Source organism: Neltuma alba, unplaced genomic scaffold (genome assembly GCF_004799145.2).
Source record: "Neltuma alba isolate B1F8T4 unplaced genomic scaffold, ASM479914v2 tig00011895_pilon, whole genome shotgun sequence".
Classification (NCBI taxonomy): domain Eukaryota; kingdom Viridiplantae; phylum Streptophyta; class Magnoliopsida; order Fabales; family Fabaceae; genus Neltuma; species Neltuma alba.
The window spans coordinates 141,328-159,953 of NW_021636493.1; the positions used below are offsets into that span (position 1 = coordinate 141,328).

General features: G+C 36.5%; 3 protein-coding genes and 1 non-coding gene across 4 annotated transcripts; all 4 read right to left on the reverse strand.

Annotated features, from left to right (window-relative positions):
• Positions 1-4,542: 4,542 nt before the first annotated feature.
• Positions 4,543-5,579, reverse strand: LOC114719132 (CASP-like protein ARALYDRAFT_485429). Its single transcript, XM_028904591.1, has 3 exons — positions 5,452-5,579; positions 4,826-4,958; positions 4,543-4,737 (listed from the first exon to the last, which is right to left on the reverse strand). The coding sequence occupies exons 1-3, from the start codon at positions 5,577-5,579 to the stop codon at positions 4,543-4,545; spliced, it is 456 nt and encodes a 151-aa protein (XP_028760424.1).
• Positions 5,580-6,728: 1,149 nt separating this feature from the next.
• Positions 6,729-8,135, reverse strand: LOC114719130 (oxygen-evolving enhancer protein 1, chloroplastic). Its single transcript, XM_028904588.1, has 2 exons — positions 7,848-8,135; positions 6,729-7,749 (listed from the first exon to the last, which is right to left on the reverse strand). Exons 1-2 carry the CDS (start codon positions 8,058-8,060, stop codon positions 6,994-6,996), a joined length of 969 nt encoding a protein of 322 aa, XP_028760421.1. The 5' UTR covers positions 8,061-8,135; the 3' UTR covers positions 6,729-6,993.
• A 1,830-nt stretch (positions 8,136-9,965) lies between these two features.
• On the reverse strand, positions 9,966-10,048 carry LOC114719172 (small nucleolar RNA SNOR75). The gene has a single exon (XR_003737889.1). It is a non-coding gene; the product is annotated as a small nucleolar RNA SNOR75 (small nucleolar RNA).
• Positions 10,049-14,033: 3,985 nt separating this feature from the next.
• Positions 14,034-16,312, reverse strand: LOC114719155 (BTB/POZ domain-containing protein At5g66560-like). The gene is made up of 4 exons (XM_028904619.1): positions 16,252-16,312; positions 16,104-16,173; positions 14,709-16,007; positions 14,034-14,609 (listed from the first exon to the last, which is right to left on the reverse strand). The coding sequence occupies exons 1-4, from the start codon at positions 16,290-16,292 to the stop codon at positions 14,052-14,054; spliced, it is 1,968 nt and encodes a 655-aa protein (XP_028760452.1). The 5' UTR covers positions 16,293-16,312; the 3' UTR covers positions 14,034-14,051.
• Between the last annotated feature and the right edge of the window lie 2,314 nt (positions 16,313-18,626).

Sequence of the window (18,626 nt, forward strand, 5' to 3'; positions counted from 1 at the left end):
GCATCCATTTGTCTGTGTGCCACGCCCAGAATTTGAGATCATCTACCTTAATTTCATATTTTGAGTCAATACTAAATGATGAAAAGCGTGATTTTGCATGCAAAACAGCTTGCTACAGAATATATACATTAGTATCTTTAATTCTTTATGAATTTACCAAACGGATTTCCATTTACCAATATATATATTTAAATTGTGAACTCACGTGTCTTCCATATAGCCTCTTATTAACACGTACGTGAAGTTGTTTTCAGGGCAATTAAAGGACTCGGCCTCTGTGCCCACAGACCCAAAACATGGTGGCGCTAGTCTTGTTTTGGTAACATGCATCTTTTGAGCTAATAATTATATTTTAATACAGAGTTCATATAATTTTTCGTCTCCCGAATTTATTTTCATTTCAGTGTTGGCTTTCAAAGGGTAAAATGATACAGGTTTTTGTTAAATTATAGAGATCAATATTTTAAATGAGAAGAAACTTGAGAAACTAAAAACTATAGTTTAAGACAATTGGAGTGACCAAACTCAAAATGAGAGCAAATTTAAGAGATAAAAAATTGTACTACTTCTGGTCCTAATTATAAGAGCTAGTTGACTAATTTGAGGAGATTAAGAAAAGAAGTTAAGTTAGTTATTTGTCATAAATAGGTGTTATATTTTCTAAAATATACTTGCTAATCAAGTGTATTGACTAGAACTACTGTTGTTAGAAGGACTATCTTGGAAAAAAATGTATAAATATTAAAGACAAAGTAGATTGGGGTCTTATATTTATAACCAAGATAAAAGTCAAACGAAGTCTTATATTAAGTACTAGAGGCAGTATTAACTTTTTAACTAACATATCAATAAGATTTTACCTTCCACGTTTCATCTTACTTTATCTCTCAATTATTGTTTATCAATTTAGCTATCGCTGAAGCATCTAATCATCCTAAGTTTGTCATTTATGATATATAGACGGACAACGTAAGTTGGTTGCCATTATCTGATGCACCAGGCCCGCATTCCTACATCCTAGCCACAATTTTGATTATATCTGGAGCTATCTTTGGCATTCAATACCTCAAGCTAAAGCAAATTCATCTTTAATTTGTTAGGATATCCTAATTTCATGCGTTTCTTTAATTTCTCACTTGCAATAACTTCGGAAACTAATTCCCAAATTGTTTCGAGTATTCAAACATAATGAATTACCCAAGTGCAGGAACTAATAATTAAGACAAACCTCTATTAATTGGATTAAGTATGAAATTATGAACACGATGCATTGAACACAATAATATATGTGCATCATTATATTGTATGGCACCGCTTCATCTGCTATATATTCGGGCTGTGGTCCTGATCCTATGTTGATTTGACCCTTTGCTTGTCTTTATCTCTGGTTTTTCATAGCAACGAGGAACTTTCTTGGCAATAAACCTAATTAGTTTTATACTCAAATCAAATCAAAGATACCTAAATGATAAGTTGTCTTTCGAAATGGAAATTATAGATATAGGATCATTGTTTGTGGCTACCTATAGCTATATATACCCACGCACATTATTGCCTTCAAAGTCTTAAAATAAGCAATATATACATATATATATATAAATGCGTTGAATGTGTTATTGCCTGTCGGTTCACCAACAATTATGTAATTCCTAAATCCTAATCCTTTTTTTAATAATTTGGTTCCTCAAACAATTATATGTGCTTCATATATAATCCGTTTGGATTTAGCCCAAGATACATTACCATTCAGACACTGCAGGATTGCGTGTTCCATTATTAAGCGTGTATATCATTACCGGTGTTTCAATCCTTGAAGCATTATTGGAATAATTATTCATTATTAATTAATTTTATTATGATCATTACAATATGTGCTCGTGGACTCGTGGCATCCGTAATGTGCGCAATTGAATGAGAGCACTGTTCATTTAAAATAAACAACGAATGAACAGATTTATTGTACAAGTTGATGTTGGATATTATCTTCGACCAATATTTATGTGATTTTTTAAAAACATAATCAGCATTAGGGGCTCAATAAAGTTAAGCATGCCACAGTTATAAGTAATAATTATGTGTGAATGATGTCAAAATTGTGAATTAACCAACAAGGATTAGATCTAGTGGAAGGGACTAGTCCCTTACAACATGACGAATCAATGTTTGAATCCCTACTGGGAGAAGTGTTAACATGTAGGGCCTAACAGTGTCTCAAATAGAGTTGTTTCTAATAGAAAGATACCTATGAGTAGAAAAAAAAATTATGAATTAAAAGCAGTAAATATATGTGTTTTGTTGGTTTTGGGGGGGGGGGGGCACATATACGGTCTCGAAAGAGTTGGGAATTACAATTGTTATACAATGCAAGATTATTCATACTCTTAAACATTTCACAAATCACAATAAATCGCTTAGATAACAATAAATCGCCTTGCAATTTACACATGAGATGTGTGTTAACATTAATATAAGCTCTAGTGTCTTATCCAGTACGCAAACTTGATTTAAGTATGAAAAGAGCATGTATGTATGAAGAAAAAACATAAATGATAGTCAATTGTAATTGTAATTGATACAATATAGAATAGAATGAAAATGTTATTTCTCTTATATGTTTAGTTAGGTATAGAGTAATGATAAGAAGAATAACGACAATAATAAAATACTGAACTTGGCCTGAATCATAGTGATTGCTCTTCCGGGTTTTCACAACATAATTGGAAACATGTAGAAGAAAAATTATAGTGAAAGACAAAATTCACATATTAATTACTATCATGCTCCTTAATATAAGACCCTATTTGACTTTTATTTTTATCCTAAATATAAGATCCCAATTCACTTTATCTATCATATTTATTCATTTTTTTAAAAATAGTTTTTATAATAATGATAGTTCTACTCATTATATTTGATTAACAATGATATTTTAGGAAATACAAAATATTTATAACAAATAACTAACTTAACTTATTTTTTTAATCTACTCAAATTAATTAATTGACTCTTATATTTAGGGCTGAAGGTAGTATTAAGAAAGTCCCTTGAACTTACTATTCACATGTCAATTTACTAACCAAGCTATAAGCATTTATCATTCACATATAACTAAAAAGATATTGAACACTACCAGTATATATTTACCACTCAAATATCACAAATTTACAAGCAGAATCATGGTTATTTATTATTAGTGGTCTAAAAGAATAAAAATTTATGAACTTGATTCTCAAAATAACACAAGATATGGTTATTTGATGAATATGTTGCTTTTCTCGTGCGTCTTGGCAAACAGGGCAAGGGTCAATGGGCCTAACCTAAGTAAGGGATGTCAAACAGGCTGGGCTGACCCTAATATACAAGCGCCCATAAAATTATAACACCACCAAATATCACATAAGCCTAGTTCTTAAGCCCAGCCCCACAAATACAACTAGTACGTCTCCATCTGAGGTTATTTTAGAGATTGTTAGGTTTTGGGCTTGGATCCGCCCTTGATGGACCGGACTATTTGACTGGATATTAAGATAATATACCAATCAAATATTTAAGCAAGATTATGATATGTTTGACTCGGCCAAACATCCTGAATTAAACCCAATTAGTTACGATATAAATTTAATTAATTTATATTGTATACATTAAATATGTATTGAGTATATATTTAGAATTAATTGTAATTGATTCTGGATTTAAATTCAAATATCATGATATTATGAAATAAAGATGTATTTATCCTAACTCAATTTAACCTGATGAGCTCAGTTAATATTTTGGCTTTCCAAAATACCCCTAACAAAAGCTATAAATAAAGGCCTCCACCAATCAATTCAACTCACTCCAATAGTTGAGCTTTTTCTACTATTTCTCTCTCTTATTCTTTCCTACAAAAAAATGCTCTATTGTGCACTCAAAGCTTAAACTTTTATAATCTAACTTATAACATGAACTCAAAGGATCCAACCGACCCAATCCGACCCGGTATGATTTCCTCATCCCTTCTATATTTATTCCTACAAGAGAGACTAGGGCGAAATCAAGTGTAAGCATACATTTAGGTTTGATGGCTGAAAACCCCGCCTCCACTTTATGGATTTATGTCACATCAATAATACGTAGTTTTAGATAAGTTTTCTTTGAAATGGATATCTAAATGCCAAGAACAGTTTGTAATAATGTATCTTCGGGAGTATACGAGGATTCTCTGGCCATTACGTTTAGCTCAATTGACAATAAACACCTCCTTGAATCTTAACTTATAAGAAGTTACGAGTTTAACTCTTCAATTCATGAGCATGAAGGTTACTTGAGTTCCTTCCATCAGGTGAATGATGAGGGGTAAAAAGAACATTGAGATTTGAGGTGCCTTGACAAAAACATTTGTTTTCCAATCTCTTAACTGGATTTTCAAGTATGAAAAAAGGCACCTCGAACCCCAACCTATTTGGAATATCCTCCGGGAAAGAAAAAGAATCCATTGTAGGAAGAAGGGAACACTGTGTATTATCGAAGTTTGAGTCATAACGTCATCAAGCTTAAAATTTACAAGGAAGGGAGGAGCCAGAAATTAAAGAGGCAAGAAGTTGATAAAAGAAGCCAGCACAAGAAGGACATAGCAGCACACAATTGCAATCCATTGCATAAATTTGTGGGGCAGACGGATCCACCAGCATGTTGCAGCAGATCTGTGACGCTGGCTGTTGAGCAAGCTGCAGCCAGAGAGAGATATGACAGACACTGAAGGGGCACACAAAACTCAAAATTATTAGTGCAGTGTGGCAGAAATGAGGCCTTTTAGGTCATTTTAGTCAGAAACTTCACATACTATGTCTCCAAAGAAGACGATCCATATGATCATTCTTTGACGCGGTAAACATCTTACGAGGAGCGAATATGCATCAACCACAAACAATGTTGCACTCCAAGGAACCACCAACCCCATTGCTATAATAGAATAGCTGCGCATCACCAACAAAGACAGTGATTGAAAAAGAACCCCAAGTAAGGTAGTTGGCTACTTCTGTATAATTTGTTCCCATCAGGAAATGACACACTAGCAAATCGCCTTATAATTTAGCAGCGTGAAAGCTTCCTTATAAATAGGAGTTCAAACTCATTACCTGAGCAGTTAATACCTGACTCTTTAAATAAAATAGAAATGACACGCTATCTGGCCTAGACTCTGTAAAGCTGCAACTAATGCATACAATGGCACTCTCTCGTGCCCTTTGACTCGTAAAGCTCCTCATTTTATACGCACCCTGCCCTCGCTTGCCTATCCCGCCCAAAATATAATTCGGAAACTTGGTTCTCCCAAATATTTTTACAAAATTTATGAGACAGAGGAACCGATGATCATCGCTTTCCTGGAGTACCCGCAATTCAAGACCGAGAATTTGGACTCAAATTGAACAACAATGAGTAGGGGGAAGGAAGGTAAGAAAAGCATACCAGAAAGCAGTGTAACCATAGAATTCAACATGGAAGCACAGAAAGAGAAGCGAAGCAGTGGAGAAACCGGTCTGGCCCAATCGCAAAGTGAAGCTTGAGCTAGTGCCAAACACTCCCGGCGGTTCCATTGTTGCGAGCAAGTTCTTGTCATGGTAATTTAATCAAACAGATAGTGGGTGTTGAGGAAAGTGAAAAGGGAAAAAGAAAATCAAAGAAAGCTGGGAGTATGAAATTCTAGCAACATATGGCAGCAGGAAAATAGCATATCCTTCTGCTTTTGCAGTGAATTGCAATGCAAAAAGCGTGGAATCGGATAGAGACTCTTCTCATCGTTTGGATTTCTTACACGTAGAATGCGTTTTGCTCGGTTGGCTTCTGATACACACCACGTTTCGTGCAAAAAACCAAAACAGCTTATACTTTTCGTGCCATTCATCATTAGCGTGACTACCAAACATTCCTCCCCATAAGTAGTTTAAAGTCCATATTTTTGGACTTCCAAATTCTAAACTTATTTATGTAATTAAAATACAGTTTCACCTCACTTTTGTTGTTCGACTTGTTTGACCTATATTGCATATTCGTAGATATATCCAAATTGATTAATTTGTCTGTTAATTAAGTAAATTCCTTGTAAAATCCTTTCACTAATTTTGATTTATTTCTTTTGTTATAAGGTTCCTAAGAATATTTGATACATGTCTATTTTCTTTCAGAAAGCTAATAGACGGGACAAGTATTCTGTGTTCTTGATAACAAACACTTGCTCATTTTTATGCAAGTTCAATATAGGATGCAGTTTGAATCTAATTTAACAAAATGATTTGAATTTTGATTCGGTTTTTAAATTTGTTACATTATATAGAGTTGGTAATTTAGATAATTTAATTATTAAATAGTTCCCCGTTAAACCGCTTGACTCTCCTACCAAACATTCCTTAACACTATAAACGCCATATTACAAATTTTAAGGGCATAAATTTCACAACAAATTGAATCAATTTGTGCTGACCAGTTTTCCTTGCTTGTTTTTATTTCCTTTTCCAATCTTTTGATGTGTTCAAGTAAACCTTGAATGGTTCTTAAATTTCTTAAATAAAATAATACAAATTTATTTTATATTTGTATCATTCAATATAAAAACGTCATCAAATTTCATACTTCAATTAAAATTGTCAGAAAATTAAACGAAAATTATAGAAATTAAAGGATGGATTTGTTTAAGGTTATGCGCAGAGAAACTGACCGGATAGTAATACTAACAATAACATCCGTGGCTGGGCCCATGTAAAGGACAAACCATCTTACAATTGGGGTAAACAAGAACATGGAATGTTACAAAAAATAGCCAGGCCACCGCCAATTAAAACTACATTTTATTATAGTTTGAAGTCAACATTATAATATACAAACATAGTAATAAAAATATTACCCTTTGGGCTCTAGGATGGTGCAGAAGCGAATATGCAACCCTGGCTAGTTACAACAAAATCTGAAGCCCCATATTACTCAGATCAGAAGAAGAAGAAGAAGGTCTCTGAATTAATCAAGCTGAGCATACCAGACGCCCTGGATCTTCACATCCTTCGGAGCTTTAGCTCCCAAATCAGTATCAGATGGCTGAAGGCTCTCAAACACCCCAATCACTTCTCCAGTTTCAGGCTTGCTCTTCGTCACACTCAAAGTTATCTTCCCTTTCGATGACTGAGCACTCTTATTGTTCTCCTTCGCAAGTTCTTCCTCGTCTCCTCTTCCTCCGGCCGGCAATGCCACCGCATTATCATAACCCGTGGAAGCACCCCTTCCCTTGGGGTCCAAAAACGATGATCCCCGGTACGACGGCACCAGAAATTCTCCGCTGAAGCTGTCTGGTTTTCCAGAAGCCACCAGCTGTTTGATGGTGAAGAGGAAAGGCACGCGCTCGCCTCCGGGAAGCTGGACCGTGACGGCGGCATAGTCGATGCCGTCTTTCTCCTCGAACTTGACGGAGCCATCTTCAGAAACTTGGAAGGGGCCTTCGATCTCGTCGAGAGTGTAGGTGAGGCGGGTCATGAGCTTGGTGTTTTGGAACTCAGGCGGGGCGTTCTTGCTGACACCCTCGGCTTTCACAGTGAAAGAGGTGGGCTCAAGGCAGAGCTTCTTGGCGTTGTATTTTCCAGGCTTGAAGGCGAATGAGTCAACTCCGCCATCGATGGTCGGACACTGGTTAGCCGTTCCTGTTCCTTTGACTTCCAAGTATGTCTTGCTCTGGATTTCGTCGTAGGTCAGGCGTTTTGGGGCACCCTCGGCACTTGCCCCCTGACAAAGAATGTGTTAAAGCATCAAATATCGGCAACTGTTCCCAGAATTACAAAAAAGAAAGAATGAATGAAGGAATGAAAAAGAATGAAACATACAGAGACGAGGAGAGCAGAGGAGGCGAGGGCGAAGCCTGCAATTTTGGTGGCGTCGGCACACTTGTGAGCGAGGTCCTTGAGATGAGGGTGAAGAGAGCAAGTGAGCCTCGATGCAGAAGGTTGCAAGCCGAAGGCCTTGGAAATGGAGTGGGAAGATTTGAGCTGCAAGGGCATGGCCGTGAGGGTGGCGGCTGCTTGCAGTGAGGCGGCCATTGTCGTTTCCACAATTGCTCTCTCTGTGTCTCTGTAAGAGAGAGTGATTTTGTGTTGGGGAAGAAGAGGATCTGGAGAGTTGTGTGGTGGATGGTATGAGTAAGATCACGGATAAGATAAGATGATATATGATTGGTCCACCGAACCTGGTGCCACTGCTTGCCACGTTGGAAGCTTCTCATTTGGGATCAAGATTCTTGCGGTCATAAAATAGGCCATCCAGGCGAATGAAATCTATGACGTGGCAATAAAATTAGAAATTAAAAATTAAATGTAAAAATTTTATTTGTTTCATAATTAGTGTCTTCGAAGTTCGAAGGGCACAAGCATAACAACTTGAGAAGTGGCTGCTAAAATGGTTTCGGGGTGCTTGCCAAAGAAGTTCGAGTTTGCAACGAATGATGATACTACCTCCGGTTCTTAATATAAGATCCTGTTTGATTTTTATTTTGATCTTAAATATTAGACCCCAATCTACTTTATCTCTTATATTTACTCAATTTGTTTTAAAATAATCCTTCTAATAATTATAGTTCTAATTAGTACATTTGATTAGCAAGGATATTTTAGGAAAAACAACACCTATTTAAGACAAATAACTAACTCAACTTACTTCTTTAATATTCTTAAATTAGTCAACTGACTCTTATAATTAGAATCGGAGGTAGTAATAGATTAATAGATCATCATTTGGAAATGGTTCTGCTTTCTAGGTTTCCATGTCCATGGCTAGCTCTTCGAATTTTTCGTAGTCTCCGACGACTTTGATTTTTTGGGTGCTCTAGATTCACAAATAGAGAGTCTCTTTCTTTGTTTTTCGCTCAGGCATCAATCGTTAAAAAAATACCATTATATGTTTTAGTGGTATTAAAGAAGGATAAAATTTTAAAAAGGAATTAAAATCTGAACTATTTTTATAATGAGTGTGTGACATAAAAATTCCTTAGGTATATTTAAAGCACAAGTAAATATAAGGATTTCGTTTACTTTTAACATATCCTACAATTTTCAAAACTCACTTTCATTCTTTTCTTTCTTTTTTGATACATAAGGAGCTTTTCTTTCATTTTACTTCCCATTCATTTCATTTCACTCTATTTTTAAGTTCCTAACCTCCTATTGAGGATTCCGGCTGGGGCCTTTGAACTAAAGCCCAAATCTAAATCATCTTATTTATTTTCAAGCACAGGTTGTCAGGTAGTCAGGTTCTAGGAAAATAAACTAAAAATTAAATTTCAATAGTTGAAGACTTGAATCTGAAACTTTGGTGTAGCCAGAGGTGTCAGGGTCAAGGAGACGGATTGTTCTGCGAGCATACACGTCTATGCAAGTGGGAAAAACTCAAAAACCTATTGACAAAGATTTCAAAATCCACACAGAAGAACATAGGCCACACTACTCAGTGCTCCACGAACAAGCAAACTGATTAGAATTTAATACAATTTGCCGTCATCATGCTTATCTGCCATTTACATCAAGACGTAAGAGAAGCTCAGCTGCATAAGTAATTATTTCCTCCAAATTAAGACTGCTTGTAATGGCGACTAAGACAAGCAAATCGAGCCACAGAAGATAATAAAAACAGATTCTTCCACCTGAAAATTGCTCCCGACAAATTTCGATGACATCGAATAATATGCATTCAGAATGAGCAGGAGGTATTGTATTCATCGTATGAATAATCATATGAACAATTTGTAAGTATCATCACAATGCCATGTATTCGAATCTGATAGTGGAATTCAAAACAAAATTAAAAAAAAAACACTAAATAACAAACATCAAATTTCCTCCACAAACAATTAAACAATGCAAATTCACCGGGAAAAAAGAAAAATTAAACAAACTACACATATAACAAAGCAGGCACACAGAAAACAAAAACATAACGATGAAAGAGAGGACTCCTCTCAGACAAATGCCTCGCTTGGTCGTCACTGAATGGAAAAGTGATCGGACTCGTCATCTTTCATTCATCATCACTGAGAAGAAATCCCGCAAATCTCACAATCCATCCATCAGAGATTTGCCATCAATTAAAAAAAAAAAAAAAGGATCATAACAAGAAATACAAGCAAAGGAAGGCAATTGAAACATGAAACAACCAGCAATCGAGAAACGCATGCAGAACCAAAGGCCCCACTCCCCCGAAAAGTACCCGTACCCTTCGAGAAATTGAATTCTCGATGTCGTACTTTTATACGCAACGGAGACATTCCCGGGCAGGTATTAGGGTTCATCCGCCTTTTCATCTTAGGGTTCAAGTTGTTTTTTTGGGGTCTCTTGTTGGACCGGGCCCAAGAGTCTTAATAATAAAATTGAACTTGCAAAGATGGATGATGGAAAGATGTACCTGGCACAAAAAAAAAAAAAAGGATGGAAAGATGCATTAATTATGAGATTGAGATTTGAATGGTTAAATTTCTTATTTTATAAATAAAACGTTAATTTTTTAAAATAAAAAATAAATAAAATTAAGTTACTAAATTTTAGTCATGATAATTTAAAACACTAATAAAATAAATACTTAATAACATTATTTTATACGAAATCTAAATAGTGCAAATTTTACTTGTAATAGTTGGGATGGGAAGTGCCAAAGGGGATGGAAGTTGCAGGGAAAGAGTAGAGAGACCCCTTTCCTGCATATGATGTCATCAAGCAGGCCATTTATAAATAAAAAAAAAAGTAATGTATGGTTGTATCTAATTTTCAGTTAGATTTGTGCAGATTTTTTTTCTTTTTATCACACCTGATTAACAATAAATGAAATTATAAAAACAAAAAAAGAAAATGCAATTATAAAAATTTAATTAAAAAATCAAATGAAACAAACTTGGAGATTAATTTTCTTTTTTAAGTCACTATAACAAAGCCAGACCAGAGAAAGGAAAAAATATCAAACTAGAGTCAGCATGTTTTGGCACCATTCCCCTTGGCAAGAGAAAAAATGATTCTACTGTCACTCAAGATGTTTTCTCTTCGCTTAGACAAGAGTAAGAGTGAGCAAAACCGAACCGTAATAGAAAACCGAACCGAACCTAATTCAATTTCGGTTTTTCAGTTCGGTTATTTCGGTTTTTTGGTTATATATTCGGTTTTTATTTTTTAAACAATTCAGTTTCGGTGTTCAGTTCGGTTAGCAGAAAAAAATTTCGGTTATAACCGAAATAAATATATCATATATTTATATTTAATAAATATTATTATAATAAATATATATGTGGGTATATGTGAACTTTTTACATATATTTATATTCAATAAATATGGTTATAATAAATCTTATTGAATCATGAAATATTTATTAATTAATAGTTGTAATTGTGTTTTATTATTATTTTTAATTTAAAATCATTTTTATATTTATATATTTTTAATCGGTTAACCGAATCGAAATTTTCGGTTAATTCGGTTTCGGTTAGTTCGGTTAATCGGTTTCGGTTTGGTTTTTAAAATTTACTCTATTCAGTTAGTTCGGTTATCACTGATAACCGAACCGAAAAACCAAATATTCACCCTTAGACAAGAGGGAAAGTTTCGATTGAAGAGATGAGATTGAAAATCTTCATAAGCCAATAAAAATGAATATTTTCTAAAGATAAAAAAGTAACTTATTGGGGAAAATGGGTGTAAAATACCTATTTGAAAATTTATTTGGGAATTGGTCCCTGCAAATGTGTCAGAGGCTGAGGTCCTTAAGGAAGATTAAATATTCAAATGAAATTACTATGTTGCCCTAAACTAAAATTTAAAAGAAAGACAACGTAGAAGAGGAAAAATTGGGCAAGCCGCATATGGATGAGCAAGGGATCAAGCGACTGCACTACCAAGTAGGGAAGTTCAATTACATTTAGAGGGATTTTTATTTACACATACAAATAATATGTTATAGTCAGTTGATGTTCATTTGCACCAACTTTCATATAAATATAATGGAAGATTAATTGCACTTAGAAAGATTTTCATTTGCACATACGGATGATATGTTACACTTGGTGGAAATTCGTTTGCGCCTAGGCTCATGTGAACAAAATGGAAGTTCAACTGCTCCTAGAGGGATTTTTATTTACACATATGGATGGAAGTTTAGTTGCACTTTGAGGGATTTTTATTTACACATACGGATGATATGTTACACTCGGTTGAAGTTTATTTGCACTTGGGCTCATGTGAACATAAAGGAAGTTCAGTTGTATTTAAAGGGATTTTTATTTTCACATACGAATAGTATGTTGCACTAAGTTGATGTTCATTAATCCAACTCTCATGTAAACATAATGAAAAATTAATTGCAGTTAGATGAATTTTTACTTGTATATGCGGATGACATGTTACACTTGGTGGAAGTTCGTTCGCACCTAGGCTCATGTGAACAAAATTGAAGTTCAATTGTACTAAGAGGATTTTCATTTGCACATACGAATGGTATGTCGCACTTAGTTGATGTTCATTTGCACCAACTCTCATGTAAACATAATAAAAGATTAATTGCACTTAGAGGGGTTTTTATTTGTATATATGAATGATATAATGTACTCGGTAGAAGTTCGTTCGCACCTGGGCTCATGTGAACAAAATGGAAGTTTAATTGCATTGAGAGGGATTTTCATTTGCATACACGAATGGTATGTTGCACTAGGTTGAAGTTTGTTTGCACTTGGGCTCATGTGAATATAATGAAAGTTCAATTGAACTTAGAAGGATTTTTATCTGCACATATAGATAGTATGTTGTACTCACTTAATGTTCATTTGCACCAACTCTCATGTAAACATAATGGAAGATTAATTGCACTTAGAAGAATCTTTATTTGTATATACGGATGATATGTTACACTCGGTGAAAGTTCATTCACATTTGGACTCATGTAAACAAAATGGAAGTTCAATTGCATTGAGATGGATTTTTATTTGCACATACGGATGGTATATTGCACTCGGTTTAAGTTTGTTTGCAGTTAGGCTCATGTGAACATAACAGAAGTTTAATTGTATTTAAAAGGGATTTTTATTTGCGGATACAGATGGTATGTTGCACTTGGTGAAACCTCATCTTTCTTTTTGAATCTTAGTTTAGGGCACTACAGTATTTTTATCTGAATATTTAGTCTTCCTTAAGGACCTCTGACACATTTGTAGGGACTAATTCCGAAATAAATTTTTAAATAGGTATTTTTCACCAATTTTTCCTAACTTATTTCACTTGAAAACGTTAACCGAAGTCAGGAAAATGTTACAATTGCAGGAGCAATGCTGTTATCATAGCCGGGTCGCACCAATATAAACGAAAAGTCGAAGAGTATTGGGTTGGGGCCTTGAACAAATTTAAAAAAAAAAAAAAAAAGAGAAACATGAGGAGTTAGGGGAGGTGCCCATGTGGGGGTATTGATTGAAAAGGTTCCTTATACATGACTCAGTCACATAATGATGATGGTTGAAAAATTACGGAACACGCAGCAAAATCATGGGTCTGATTGTGAATCCCCAACTCTCTAAAATAAATGAGATTATGATTAGCCTACAGGGAAAAGTGCACCAATTATGGCCCCATCCTCCAGCCTTTCTAGCTACTCCTCCTCCCAATCATCACCCCTTCCCCCTTCTTTGATGACCTTTCACCACAAGCAATCCCTATTCATTCTTCCTTCCCTTCTAGTATTTTCCGGCCCTGCCACCCCCAGCTACTGTTCCCAGCCTCGTATAATGCATCTTAATTAGTTAATTTTATTCCCCGTTACCAATAATCACTGACACCCCCTCTCATTTATTCCCCCATATTTCTCATGTCTTGCGCTCTGCACCCTTCACCTCAAGAGCCGCGTCTCCACTTAACCAATCACTAACTTCCACATCACCATCCTGCCAAACCAAAATCCTGTGGGGGGTGTGGGTTTTTTGCCCTTTTGGGGTTGTTATTAACAGTTCATGAACAGAATGCGGGATTAAAAAGATGATTCAGCTAACCAATCTCACGTGACGTTAAGCAGCAGGTTATTCATTATGGGCATGGGCATGGGGGGGTTGGTGTTGATGGGGTCGTCCCTTGCGTGTGTCAACCACTGCCTGTTCGCGGGAGTCACAAACCTGCGTTTTGAATTTGCACCCGAACTTTTTCCCCAGGGATGCCCTCCAGCCTCTGCCTCCTTGTGGGCCCGCCTTGTTGTCAATCTTCGCGATCACTTTCCTCATGGTGGAGCACTCCCGCTCCAGCTGATGCACCCGCGTCCTCATGCTATCCATGTCCAGCCGCAGCACCTGATTCTCTCTCTCCGCTACGCTCCACGTGCCGCTCCCCTCCTTCTCACGTGCTTCCTCTTCCATCCCGCCCCCAGATGGCCTCCCGCCGTCGATCGCCGCTTCCGCTGACATGAACGACCCCGCCACCGCGTGCCGGAGCTGAAGCTGCTCGAAGAACAGTACTTGGATCACTGCTCTCAATGGGAGCCTTTCGTTCTGCGCTGCGTGCGTGCACGCCTCTAGTGTTAGCTTCTGACAGTCCAGCAACCCGCAAATCCTTTCGCGTTCTGCTTCTGATGTCCGTGGGTGTGCCTGTAAGGAATAGAAGAGTGAATTCATGTGTCTTAAAGGTGTTTGCGAAAATGACAAGGAGAAAAAATCACATTACTAATTGTCGGTACTTGTTGCTACCTTGAGATAGATATCTATGGCACGGTAGAGACCATCGTCGAAGAGTCGGGCTTGTTCGGGAAGAGAGTGAGCGAAGTTGTAGAACCTTTCTGGTTTGAGATTTGCATCGGAAGCTATCTCGGAAAGATAGCCGTCGATTTGTTTACCCACAAACGTTAACGTCGGCGACCTGCCGTCAATTGTTGCGGCATCGTTTCTTTCTTCTAAACCCTCTAAGAAATGACCTAACATTCTCTCCACACAATCTACGTCGTATAGTGTTTCGTTCAAATGCGAGTAGTTGGGTATGAGAAGGTCGTCCAGCGTCGCTTCCTCTAGCTGTGAACCTATCTTCTTCTCCAATGTATCTCTGCAAACTTCGGATGCGTTCAATATATTGGCTGTTCGCAATAATCCGAACAGAAACCTCGTTGCTGCGGAGGACTTGGACCTACTCTTCAATGGAAGATTCAATATTATAGTCTCCAGCAACCCTTTCTGTTGAGCCTCTGAAACTGCCGTCGAAGATGAGGTTAAGGACTTCCGGCTCGACCTTGATACACCAGGAATGTGTTTCTTTGCGTAATACAGAAGACAACACTCTATTACCTCCGGTCTCGTATCCGTATTTTTCAGGGCCAGAATGAGTTGCTTGAAAACAGGAAAACTCAGGCGCGCCAGATCCTCAAGCCATGAGTCTCCTCTTGTAACGCCTCTGCTTACGCCTTTTCTCTTTCCACCAGTCCCAATCGCATTCCACAAGATCTGCTTCGAGTCAGAACCTCGAGTTGTTGCGTCGTTGGCTCCGGGATCACTCAGCGGCCAACCAATCAATGCCGGATCCGATGACGAGGCGCTGGCAACAACGGAATCTATACACATCTGCGTAATGCCTAATGTCTCCGCCAGAGGCATCAATCTCTCACAGGACTTGAGCGCTCTAATGGAGTCCTTGATGCTTTTGAGGACAAACTGAGAGAAAAACTTCTCGGTCTTGGAGATGAGGTTATCTTCAGAGTACTCTTCTGTCATCTCAAGAAACTCACCAGCGCAGCGGAGAGAGACCACATTGGAAGAGGATAAGTCGATTTTGACACCGTAGCAGAACTTGGCAGCTATCTCGAAGGTCTCGGAGCCGCCGGGAAAGTCTGCAAATGTTATATGACAGTGTTCTTCAGCAATTTCGTCGTCTTCCTCAATTTCCTCGGGGACAGATTGTGTTTCTGTGCCAGCAGGTTGGATTCTAGCAGCAGAGGAATGATTCGTTTCTTGCTCTGTAATCAGGTCGTGAATCTTTCGACTTTTTGACATCAGAGGGAACTGGAGTATATCACACAGGTGAGAAATTTCAGAGAATAGGGTACATATGATTGTTAGTCCTGGGGATGGGAACAAACCCATCTAATATAGGCTTACCTTGTGAAGATGGAAGGTCATGTCTTCCACTTCTACCACAATGTCGCTTGGCAATCCGGTGGTGCAGAACCTACACAGAGAAATCGTCACAAATTGCAATAGATAATGCAAAAGACAAGGGGTTAAAAGAGTAAGAGATTTATCTAACCATGCTTGTCCTTTGGTGCTGGGCTTTTCAGATGCTGTCATTTTCTCAGGAAAATCGTATTCTAGGAAAAGCTTGGTTGAGAGTAAAATTTTTAGAAGAAAGTTAGATGCATGAAGAACAAATACAAAAATAATTTCAGTTCAAGTGGAACGTGAAGACGGAGGTTCTGAGAACAACCAGAAGATAGAAGAGTAGTTCTGAACGATTTAAATCCAAAACTTTGATGAGGACTGAAAAGAATCAAAGAGGTCCCCCAAACTCGATATAAACAAATTGTGACTTTCTAAAGTTTATAATATTTGGAACCAGAACAGACAAAACTTCTGAGTTAAAAAAGAAAGAAAGAAAAAAAAGAAGGCTACTACTATAAATCCTTAGAGCCAGGTAAAGATCTTGAAGGCTGGCCCTATGAGGCAGGGATGTTCAGGTGTGGAAAGGTGTCTAAATTTCTCTGAGCCCTCAAACAAATTAAAAGAAAATCTAAATTAGTAAAGAGAGCGATCTCCTCATAAATGCTTCCATAGCTACCCTCTCGTCCTTCAATCCTTGGAATTTATGACTGTCTTTAATGAGCGACAACTATTTCAAGGTCCATTACTGTTATCACACTTTCAAAATGAATCTGAAAAATGACATTTTCAAGTTTTCAAACTGAGATGCCAATTGAGGGAAAGCAGAGAAAGCAGGGAGCAGGCTTTTAGTTCACTCCAAATTTCATTTCATACAAAAGTTCTGATTTTTTAACGAACTCCTTATAAAAATTAACTCAATCATCGGACATCTTTGAATTGAGGGGAATGAAACTTTAACAAGAGATTGAAATCAGATTCAAATGTGACACTTAGGCGGTGCGATTAAATTTAAAAAATTTACCTTTATCGGGACAATAAATTACTAATATAATTCTTGATTTGATAATAAATATTCATGTAACTAGATCTCACTGCTACTGCTGGTATGCATGGCTATGGTTTTCGGACATTCTCGAACGAAAAGACGATGCGAAGACGGACAACAAACAACCAAAGCTTTTCGAAGTCGGAGCCCATAACTGTCGGAGATTGTTAGTAGGGACACTTTTTCAAAAAATAATAATTATGCGGCAATGTTACTTGTTTTTCCCATGCATTTTTTTAATATTTTTCTTACAATGTATTTCTTTCACACTTGCCCTCTTATAAATAAAAGGGAAATTTCGTTCAAGGGCCGCAGTACAGAATTAATTTCAAAAAGTCTCCAAAACTTTCTGAAATTTCACTACAGGACCAAGGGGCAAACTGATATTAATTCCACAAAGAAAATGACCCTATTGCCCCCATGTGAACAAGTATGGGAGAACGCATTTGCAAGTGAGGTTAGATAATTTACAACATGCATAGATATATTTACAATTAAAATTAGTCCATTTACATATTACCTTCTTCTTCACCTGAAGAATGTGTCTGAGTGAACAAGTGTGGGATAGCCCATTTGCAAGTGGAACTAGACAATTTGCAACATACATATATTTATTTATAACTGGAATTAGTCCATTTACATGTCACTTCTTTCACTTGAAAAAGGTCTCCATGAGTGAACAAGTGTGGGAGCGCCCATTTGCAAGTGGGATTAGTCAATTTGCAACATACATACATTTATTTACAATTATAATTAGTCCATTTACATATCACCTCATTCACCTGAAAAATGTGCCTGTGAGTGAATAAGTGTGAGAGAGCCCATTTGCAAGTGGGACTTGTCAATTTGCAACATACATACCTTTATTTACAACTGAAATTAGTCCATTTACATGTCACCCTGCAATAAGTATTATGAGGGGCAATAGCGTCATTTTCTTTGTGGAATTAATATCAGTTTGCCCCCTTGGTCCTGCAGTGAAGTTTCAGAAAGTTTTGGGGGCTCTTTGAAATTAATTGTCTTCTATGATCCTACAGTGAAATTTTCCCTAAATAAAAACATATTTAGAAAAAAAGTACTACATTTCTTATATACTACCTTCTGTTCTTAATATAAGAGTTACTTAACTAATTTAAATAGATTAAGAAAGTTTGTTAATTATTTGTAATAAATAGATGTTATATTTATCAAAATAACTTTACTAATCATGTGTATTATCTATAATTACCATTTAATGGAATTTTTAACATTTACATATACTACAAGAACTAATTTGAAAAAAATGGTTAAATATAAGAGACAAAGAGGATTGGAATCATATAAGTAGGACCAAATTTTATGTTAAACTGACTCTTATATTAAGGACCGGAGGTGATATTTATTACTTTTAATTAATTTTAGCATATTTTTTAAAGAGTTGATATAATTTTTTTCCCTCAAATTTCTTTTTATTTAAAGCATTGGTTCTTATATTTAAC